The sequence below is a fragment of the Cibotium barometz genome, chromosome 37 (genome assembly GCF_041138505.1).
Source record: "Cibotium barometz isolate CiBa-2024 chromosome 37, ASM4113850v1, whole genome shotgun sequence".
NCBI lineage: Eukaryota > Viridiplantae > Streptophyta > Polypodiopsida > Cyatheales > Cibotiaceae > Cibotium > Cibotium barometz.
Window position 1 is genome coordinate 42,362,264 of NC_141082.1, and position 10,937 is coordinate 42,373,200.

The 10,937-nt window shown below is 40.8% G+C and overlaps 1 protein-coding gene across 3 annotated transcripts; it reads right to left on the bottom strand.

Moving 5' to 3' along the window:
- Positions 1-3,673: 3,673 nt before the first annotated feature.
- LOC147617282 (BAG family molecular chaperone regulator 4-like) lies at positions 3,674-8,424 on the bottom strand. 3 transcript variants are annotated; one of them, XM_086776913.1, is made up of 5 exons: positions 7,944-8,424; positions 6,657-7,118; positions 5,795-6,051; positions 5,563-5,709; positions 3,674-4,183 (listed from the first exon to the last, which is right to left on the bottom strand). In XM_086776913.1, exons 2-5 carry the CDS (start codon positions 6,973-6,975, stop codon positions 4,001-4,003), a joined length of 906 nt encoding a protein of 301 aa, XP_086633039.1. In that variant the 5' UTR covers positions 6,976-7,118; positions 7,944-8,424; the 3' UTR covers positions 3,674-4,000. The 3 variants fall into 3 exon arrangements, with proteins under 3 accessions (XP_086633039.1, XP_086633041.1, XP_086633040.1); XM_086776915.1 differs by lacking the exon at positions 7,944-8,424 and having other exon boundaries at positions 6,657-6,731; positions 6,811-6,943; XM_086776914.1 differs by lacking the exon at positions 7,944-8,424 and having other exon boundaries at positions 6,657-7,528.
- Between the last annotated feature and the right edge of the window lie 2,513 nt (positions 8,425-10,937).

Sequence of the window (10,937 nt, forward strand, 5' to 3'; positions counted from 1 at the left end):
GCTACACCTCTACACTTGGTAGCCCACAGTGGCACAAACATGTGGAGCTACACCTCTACACTTGGTAGCCCAGTCCAACCATTCTATAGCATTTTGCAGCACATAGAGGATCATCTAAATGTGTTAAAGAGCTCTTGGCATGGGATGCAGCTAGGTTGCAGAGAAACTCTGAAGGGCACACCCCTTCTTCATCGCTCTGCAATACCATAATGCAATGCCATAACACAATAGGTGCATGTGTGCAGCTCTTCTCAACCACCCTTGGACTACAAAGCCCTTGGTATGGCCCTCTCCGCGGCAGTTTATGAGCAATCTTGACACTGAAGAAGCAAAAGTTCTGTGGGAGGCTTCCTTGGCACATGCTACTGATGCTTGGGAGAAGTGAATCTTTTTCTGTTAATGAGGTGGAATATTTTATGTACTGGCCATGGCCAGATTTCATTCTGTATCTTGTATGCCTAGACTTCGTGCCGGAAGTTCTTCCCGGACAAAGTGGCCAGTGATGATTATTGTTTAGATTGGTTTTTATACTTTTGTTGAGGTAACCTTTTGCTGGATGCTTTGCCCGGGGGATGACAGTGGTAATACAGTTAGTGATAGCTTGATGGATGAAGTGTCCAGGAGCTCTGTCAAATTGAGAAAGATCAAAAGCACTTTTCTTTGCCAATTTGACATAGAATCTATTGAATATTTGGTCGATCTGATCATGTGTGTCCCACCAACAAGAACTCAAGCTTAATCTTCTTGAAGATCTTCTTATGCAATAACATATTCAAGTATGCAAGCAACCCTTGATTTTTGTTCTCTCTACTAGTGTTATCTAGCTATAAGTAGAGAACAGATGATAGATCATCAAGACACTCTCCAATAATCTTTTGAATAATTGTAATTGTCAAGTTTGAATCATTGTGAATGTTGGGAAAATTTATGAAGACTTAGATGACATGGCACTGTTGAAGAGACCAATGCTCCAACCACATGAAGTTGGATAAAATTTTCTTCCTTCAAATTTTTGGCTGAACGTATGAAGTGAGGCAACATGGTTTTCTTTTGATCCGCTCTATCAATGACCAAGTCCAAGTACTCCTTTTTCTCTAAGCATTTTTCCCTACGTTTTGCTAATTTCTGACGCTCTGTGTTTTGTTGTTATCTATAAATCTTCAAAGGTTGTAGAATGTGCACTACAATAAATATTTAAAGGTTTAATCAGCTTGGTGCAAAAGAAAAACATTATTCATTATAACACAAGATGAAGATAATTAAACTTACATTTTCTTGTGCACTCTTTGATATATCCCGCTTTGCTTTCAACTTTGCACAAATTTGACAAACGTCCATCCTTCTCTTCTTGGAAATTTTCACATACAAAAAATATTGTCTCCATATCCTGTGGAATGGGAGAAGTGAAAGAGTATGGTTCACTCTGTCCCTCGTTGACTCCACATAAAGATTGTAAACTTCTCTTTTGGTAGAATTATTTGACAAATGAATGAAGCTAGAGTTTGGGAGCACTTCCGCATTAAACAATATATATAGTTTTCTAGCCACTACCTTAGAAAACAAAGTTGTGATGTTTCATAAGTATTGAAAGCCAAAAGAAAACTCTCTCAAGTATTGTAGTTGAGATGACACTTTTAAATCTTTAATTGCAAATGCCGAATACTTTAAGAAAACTTTCTCTACACACTGCAAAATCTGAAACTGCATAAATTGGAGTCGAAGAGGTGGAGGTTCTCACACAAGACCTTAAGAAAATAATCGATTACAATACACATGATATCACCCATACGCACAAGTGCCATCGTACATTTGAAAGTAGAAAGTACACATGATATCACCCATACACATAGGTGCACGCATAGGGAAAATTCAAACCCATAACTTGGGGACTCTCAACCTCCATTCTAACTATTGCAATACCACGTGATCATCAAGAGCCTTTTTTTTTAAATGGCCAACCATGGGACACTCTGGTACATCATGTAGGTATGCTACCTATTCTAACAGGTCAATGATGGTGATAGCCAAGCGTCACTTCTAAATTCTAACTAGTTCAACCAAGAAGAGCCATCCATGACACATGAGGAATAAAGACTTGAGATGAGAATGTAAAAACATGGTGCATGCCAACACCCTACCCAATGAAGAAAAAAGGCAAAAAGTGGATACATAAAAAGAAAAACAAGAAGAAGAGCCAACAACTTAAAAGAGAATGCAAGCTCTTCTAAGGAAGAAGAAGTCAAGCCTAAAGCCAAAAAAGGATAAGATGAGAATACTTAAATTGCATGATTAAGAGGTTGCCAAAACCAAGTGAACCACCTGCAAAGACTGCAAGTTCGTTCATGTCCTACCACATTGACGATATAACTACCACATTAAACTTTACATGTACAAGCAAGCTAACCGCACTGCAACTAAGTGTTGATGTGGAATCAACCACTAGAAGCCAAGATCGTGGCTTAGCAACAAGAACTAGGAGGACATCACACGAGGTATCAAACAACTAATGGTATCAAGTACAATAATCAAAGGATATGAGAACAACCATCGACAAATTAATCATGGATATGGATCAAGAATATGGAAATTGGCCAAACATTTAAGTTTACGATGCATTGCTTGTGAATGAATATGGCATTATAGAGATATGTCTAATAATTTCTTCAAAGGAAAAAGGAGAGTTCTCTGAACAATAGTAACTGCTCCAGTAGGTCAATTTGGTTTTAACAAAGTACACTAAGGTTAAAAGCCTATGTAATAACTCGATCCAAAGGCCTAGATGTCAAATAACCAAAACTATGAACCTAATTGGAAGAAAGAGAAGCAACAAATAGCCAATAGAGCCCCAAATACACAAGATGCTACTCTAAGAAGAAAGACCAAGGAAAGGAGAAAAAGGCATCCAAGACACTTGGGCTTGAGAAGAAGAGCAAGGTAATAAAAGTGTGATGGAAGCTTGAAAGAATAGCCCAAGTCAATTGCTTACCTACCACTCTTTTTGACCTTGAAGAAGCTGAAACATGGCCGAGTGTAGAAAGATGGAAAGTATAAAAAGAAATGTGATTTCACACTACCAAAAAAAAAGAGATGAAAGAACAAAGTAAGTTGGAGAAGGTGAAGATGATGGCCTACCATGTCAAAGAAAAGAAGATAGGGGAATGGCCTTGGGGAGGCCATTTCCCTCCCAAAAACAGGGCTCACCATTTTTCTAGGGAAATGGCTAACCCAAGGCCATTCCCCTACTTCAAGGTCGGCAACAACCTTAAAGGAGTAGGGAAAGGCAATCGGGAGGCCTTTCTCAAGACAAAGATGGGGAGCCAATCGAGTCACCCAAGAATCAAGTGTTAGTGTACTTGAGTGCTCTCCAATTTGACTCTAACATGACTTCCATGGTTGTCACAACCTTTATCGTTCAATTGGGGTCTATTTGTGCCTAAAATGCGCACGATTATATCTTCTGTGTTAGTTGTAGATGGGGAAATCCCCTTCTTTACATGTTGTATACAAGGGGGTGATGATGATAGGGTACATTGTGAGGAGGAGCTCATGTTTGAATTATCTTTTCATCTTTTTGATAGACTCACAGAAATGAAGCGTGCAGACATTAGCTTTTACTCCTTATAAAAATACAAGTTTGACCTTTTTGTAGCTTGTGCAAACTAACACTTCATCATGAAGTCAATAGAATATCTAATTAGAAACGCACATTGAGAATGTAAACAAGCAAAAACCTTAAGGCTCCCTTCCCTTTGTAAACTCATTAGTCTACAATGTTTGCTAGTAACTCAACTCCCCTTGAAGCATAATGACAAACGTTGCAGGCAAGTACTTGCCTTGTGTGGAAGTGCCTTCTTTTCCATTTTAGTCAGTCACATTAGCCACCTACTAATTCAATCTGACCAATGTCTTCTGGTTAATCTAATTGCGAATCTTCTAATGGAGGTGGACTTCCTTTGTATGAGATTCACAAAAAGATTCACAAAGACGACTAAGCATTTAATCAAAAGAGTTCCCAGCTAGTGGTCATTGTAGCTGGGGCTAAAGAAGGGCCTGCCAAGCTTCTCAATCCTGAATCAAAGGTTCCCCATTGAGTAGTTATTACAACCGCGTTACTGCAAATAGGGTTACCATGACTAACTTTGAGATTGTCCAAATGCTCAGCAAAACTCTGCACCCTTTTAACCTGCAAATGTACAACAACTTTGTATAAGCATTCTGCATACATGACGAGCACCATGAATCTAAATGTTATAACCCGTCGTGGGAGGGGGGCATTGCAAGAGTGAGAAAATACAAACTTGGGTAGATGTAGGAAGCATGGGGTGTCCCACCTCGACGCATATAGCACTGGCCTATGAGATTGTGGGGCCAAGAACACTAAAGCAAGGCGGGCAGCAAGCATGATTCAGTTTTGCAGGTATCAGTTGGGTTGCCATTGACATACTTTAAAACAGACACGGCTGCAGACAGCCTCGCAATGAGTGGCCAGCTGTTAGAACATTGGCACTTTGGAACCAAGCACACAACAATGGGTAGTATGTCACATGTGAGCCCTGCAGAGGTATCATGTGCAGGCAAGTATTACAGCAGGCTTGAAACTATTGGCAATTATGGATGATCTCGAAACAAGTTCTAGAGCAGTTAAAGACATCAAAGGTGATAGCATGCATTGGCCAGAGTTTCATGCTATGTCATTGCAAGATATAGGTCAATCAAAAACCACTCTCTTCTCCATCATGCACTGGTGAACTTATGATTCTTGTACAAACCATACAAGCAAGGGAAGGAAGGGGTAGGGTGAAGAGGCTGAATTTGCTGGCAAAAGACACTAGAAAAGAGGACTCCCCTATTTCCTCAACTCACACTGTGGTCCTGTTTTTTTAATTTTTTGAGGAAAGGGGGGGGGGGGGGGGGGGTGTGTTTCAAGGTGCCCACCAAATCTCTTGCACCACAACTCCACCATACACGAAAGAGATAATTAGCGCTAGAACTGCAAACACAACCTCCCCCAACACCCAACCTACTAGTTGCCCTCCTGCAATTGACGATCTGCTGCTGCACTGCTAGAGGTAGACCACTACAGCTGCACTTCATGCAATGGGACACATCATGCTCATGCACATGCGCTGGCCATAGGAGGGATGCACTCGCTGTAGGAGTAGGGGAAAGACGTAAGTCATAGAAACCATTTGCAACAGCCAAACCTGACTGAAGATTAGTTTTCGAGCAGCTGCATATCAAAAAACGTTTACCATGTTTTGGACAGAGTCTACATGATTGGCAGACAATAGCAAGAATCCGGCCAGCATACTGTGGTTGGGTGTCACACTTCCCCTCAGATGGCTGTGAGCATTCTTGGAGTAGAGCTAGATAAGAAAAAAGATTGAAAAATCCTTTTGAGAGCCTTTGAAGGTAGGAAGGATGACCTTTGCCTGAATTATGGACGATAGCCCATTCTGGATATCAGCGGCCCATGGTATCACAAATCATTTTTACGGTAAAAAATAATACAACCCTAACAAAGGTAAACCTGAAAGCCATGCATTAAGTAAAAACACTTGCCTCAATCCTTCTTTGGACTTTAGCTTCTCCTTCAGCATGAATACTCTCCAGCTCCAACAACTGTCTCATCAATAAATCTGCAAGCACGCTAAAATCATGATCTGGCACCTTGCTTCCACTACTGACAACCCCATCCAGAGCAGAAATCTGCAATCATAAGCAAATGATGCAACTTAAACGGCTGCATCTCCAAACAAATATAATCATACCATCCCATCACAGCTCATGATACCTGTCCAGCAAGTTTATCTACTTGTGCTCGTACTTGTGCCACTGCTTGGCAAGCTTTCTCAACATTGTTGTCGCTCTTCATCTCTTCTAGCTTCTTCTCTTTACTTGCAGGGTCCTCCACTAAAATCACTTTTGCCATGTCCTTCACTCCAGCAATGTGCAGGAACTCATTGTCATCTTTCTCCTTCCCTTGAAAGATTAGGCGTTGCTCATGGGGCTGCAAGCCAACTTCCTGTGCCAGAAGCCACTTCATATCCCCTGTCACAAAGGAATGTATAAATAAAGAAGGCTGCATCAACTGAAACAAACACTTTCCAACCCACATATGTGTATCCATGGACAGAAACATGTTCGGGGGTGTGTATGTGTGCACACATGCATGCATGCCCACAGGTTTATGTGGATGTGTATGCATGCGTGAGCACACACATCTGACGTGTGGACATGCATGCACTCTGTTGTAAATCCATGCATGTCTAAAGTCTCATCTGCATGCAGGTATTTGTATGTGTGCAGGTCTGCATTTATGTGCACGAGTGTAGATATGTACGCACTAGGTATGGAAATCCATGTACGTCTAAAGTCATATGCATGTATTTATGTGTGTATTTACACATGCCTATCACTTGCATGTATAATAGTTACACACACAAGTATATACGTACAGAGCGAAAGACAGGAGTGAGAAAGAGACAGGTTTTATCATTTGCATGTATGTATGTATGTACACAAAAACGCATAATACACACATAGTTAGTTGCATGTCCGTCTGTATGTATGTAACAACGTAAAAACAGATAATACACAAAATATCACAGATGGACAAGTTCATCTGCATATAGAGAAAAGGAGAGAGATTCTACCAAAGGTGGCATGCGCTGGGATGGTAACGTCATGCTGGTAAAGGCCATGTGATACTTTCACTTTGATCAAGGGACCTGAAGATGGAGTAACATCCAGTGAGGCATCCCTTCTTTGAACCAACATGCCACCTGGCCTTAATTCCCAATCAATTACCTCCAGTCCTCCCTCTGCACTGCCACTATATAAGCTTTTGGAACTTATGCGGTTGACCTTGTTTGCTTGCGCCCGCTCAGAGATTTTCTGGGGCTTATTTTGGGATGATTTGCTCTCGCCATGGGGCCTGGAGAAGGACTTACTGAAGAGTCGAGAGAGTTTCATATGCAACAACTTGATTACAAAAGGGAAGGATGCTTGAGGGCAATCGACAACTGTGCTGTAAACCAAGTCTGCTTGTACACTCCCTCAAATGTGCTGTTGCTTGTACACTCCCTCAAATGTGCTGTTACTTGTTTAATTTTTGCCTGTTATAATAATAATGAATTATGTTTTAGACTGAGGTCTGCCTGTTACATTATACACGTATTATGCTTACTATTAGATTATACATGTAGTATGCTTAGACTGAGGTCTGCCTGCATGCAGTATTCTTAGAATGGCGTCTGCCTGTTAAGTTATGCATGCATTATGCTTGGACTGAAGTCTGCCTGTTAGATTGATTATACACGCATTACGCTTAGAGCAATGTCTTCTTGTTAGAAGTATGCTTGGACTGAGGTGGATGCACTATGGCTTCCTACTCCCATGTCATATATTTGCAAAATGGGCAATTGAAATGTGCAGCCAAATCAAAGCTGTTAATATAATGTGCTTAGAGTGGAGGGGCAAAGTGGGCAATTGTGCTTTGCTGCTAATGAGAGGTGAAGCCTGCCTACAAATGTACTGTGCGCTGTATCACCTGCTAGCAGCAATGCAGCAATTTGGGCTGATAGCGCTGGGTCAAATGTGGCAAGATGGGGGGTGCCCGTAATACACACAAGGGCGGCCTCAAATAGATTGAAAATCTCATGGGTGACCCCAAATCAACCCATGTTGGCTATTAATCTGACATCTCCTAGGAATCAAAAGGGGAATTAAGTTTTTTTTTTTTTAAATTGGCAAACGACCCAAGGCCGCGCGTTGTCTGCAGGCTTTGAGTGGACCACGAAGATTGTCGTTCCCAGGTGTTGATCGCCAATTACTTTGCTCCATTTAAGGAAAAGAGATTGAGACCGCCCACAAGGAAAACAATTAAAAATTTAAAAACAGAGAAAGAAAGACACACACACACAGAGAGAGAGAACGCATACATGATACAATTGTTTTCTCGATATAGCCGATGCAAGGTCGCCGTCCAGCGACAATTAATATATGTTGATATATTTCCACACAAAGGCGACAAGAAACCGCGCCAAAAGAGACCTGCCAGCAAAAGCTTTTCTGCTTTTTTTGTACTTTTCTGCCTTCTGCTGCTTTTTGAGATCTCCTGTGGACCTGTGGTTATCTCTGCTCTGCAGAAGAAGAAGCGAGGCCCGATGCGACAGGATCAAGCCGAATTTCGAGCATGGCCTCTCCGCGCCATCGAAAAGGGCGCGCAGAGCTGCGATAATAAAGTAACAAGAAAAGAAAATCGGATTTGTGGGTTTTGGAAAATGGCCCCGAGAACGAAATATATTGCTGTCAGAATTCATGTAAAGCTCGAAATGGTGGCGATTCGAGCAGATCACATGTGCGCTTCCGCCATGGAAGCTCGCGCAAATGCAGACCCTAATGGGCTCATTGGGCTGCCTAATCTCCATGCTTAGCGATAAATGTTACGGTTTGGAGTTTGTCCGGACAGCATCTCGACTATACCGCCACATTAACCACCAGCCGTTCGATCTAGCCACGTGTAATTACGAGTGTGAACATGTCCGCCCGTGCTGGACGGCCAAAAGGGTACCCATGTGAAGAAGGTCCTCCCGTGTTCATGAGGATCCAAGCTGTCTTCGATTTTTTTAATTAGTGCAAAAGGCAAAAGGACTCTTCGTAAAAGCCAGGAACTTGAAGGCTTCCTTATCCCTTAGAAGAAGCGTAGAAAAAATATTACCCAATGTACAATTTTGAAAAAAAAAAGTAACCCAATGTACAATTTTGAAAAAAAAAAGTAACCCAGCAATCGGTAGGTCAGTTGGTTAAAGTGGATGGCTTGTAACCCAAGGTAATGGGTTCGATCCACGGCTGCCTACATTGCATGGTTCTACCTTGTACCTCCTAAACCCGTAGGTGTGTGTGTGTTTGTAAGAAGGGTATACGGGACCTTCATGTAATAAAAATTGTCCAACTTAAAAAATAAAATAAAAATAAAAAAGCAGTATACCCTTCATATCTCTTCACAACGATATGGAGTTTGGGTTTCCCTTCAAATTCAACACCAACACCACCCTTCATATCTCTTCGCAAAGATATGGAGTTTGGGTTGCCCTTCAAATTCAACACCAACACCCGTGAAAAAAAACCCAAACCAACCCCCCCCCCCCCTCTCTCTCTCTCTCTCTTTCACACACACATTGCAACTTTCCCCAACCCTTCCTTCTCTCTCTTACACACACACATGGGCTACACCTTGTAGCTCACATGGGCTACAACTTGCAACTTTTCCTAACCCCCTTCCCTCTCAAATATCCTCTCTACACTCCGTAGATTGCACAAAACTTATTATCACATAGATACATGTGTAATAAAGAAAAGGAACTATGTCCCACATATCATACCAAGTGTCTCTATTACAAAGAAGATAAATTTTCAATATGTTCATGGAGTTGCATGAAGTTGTAATATATTAACGACCATGGCTCCTTAAAGTGATGCTCTCCCCAAGCTTAATCATCTTCAAGTAAGAATGGAACACTTATGTGGCACTTTGATCCTAGGATATCTTAAATTAACAAATTTCATCAATATCTTGGGCAATTATCTCAACAGTTACATATGAGATTTAATTGATCCATCATGTATGGGGTTCACTGGGAGATGATCCCCTTCCTTCTCTCTCTTACACACACACACATGGGCTACACCTTGTAGCTCACATGGGCTACAACTTGCAACTTTTCCTAACCCCCTTCCCTCTCAAATATCCTCTCTACACTCCGTAGATTGCACAAAACTTATTATCACATAGATACATGTGTAATAAAGAAAAGGAACTATGTCCCACATATCATACCAAGTGTCTCTATTACAAAGAAGATAAATTTTCAATATGTTCATGAAGTTGCATGAAGTTGTAATATATTAAGGACCATGGCTCCTTAAAGTGATGCTCTCCCCAAGCTTAATCATCTTCAAGTAAGAATGGAACACTTATGTGGCACTTTGATCCTACGATATCTTAAATTAACAAATTTCATCAATATCTTGGGCAATTATCTCAACAGTTACATATGAGATTTAAATGATCCATCATGTATGGGGTTCACTGGGAGATGTTTTAGTAGTGCTAGATGCTAGAGCGGTCACCATGTGAATTTGTCCTTCAATGTTGGGGACCTCACTACTGCATCTACATGCATAGTCAATAAAAAAGTGTGTCGATCCAAAGTATTCCCCATGTGAGAAACTACCAGCCAACTCAAGGCTTGAAAGATCAAAACTCTGTTGTTATTTTAAAGCACATCTAGATAGAAACTATGTCCTAGTATGCAAGTAGCAAACAATAGATACAAACTATGTCCTAGCTTGCAAGTAGCAAACAATAGATACCTAAGGGGAGATGTATTGAAAATTTTATGTCATGGCATCGTTTGTCAACTTAAATTGGCACCTTTCATGGCTTTAGCCATATAAGAAGCTTAGAAAATATAGCATATAGAATGTTGCATTATTATCGTTTCAACATCCCATTGGTGTCTAATTTATTACAAATGCCATTTGGCATTTTTTCGATCACCATCTATTTAGATTACAATGTGTAACATGTCCTTGCACGTCCATACTTATAAACAAGCTTTGAAATGGGTTGAACCTTGCAACTTTTCTTGATTTTGTACTCTTAAAGATTCTACTTATCCTTATTGCACTCCATATGCATGAACCACTTAATAATTTAACATACTACGTGTGGAAAAGGAAAGAATCTTTGGCCCATGTCTATAAAGTTTCTACCTTTATATACGTGTACTTGTAATACTCTTGAGACCCACTTAAACATATATTATTTAAAAGAAATGTATCTAGACATGGCTACTTGTGGAAAAGGAAAGAATCTTTAGTCCATGTCTATAAAGTCTCTACCTTAAAGCTTGGTGTTCCAACGAGGGGGG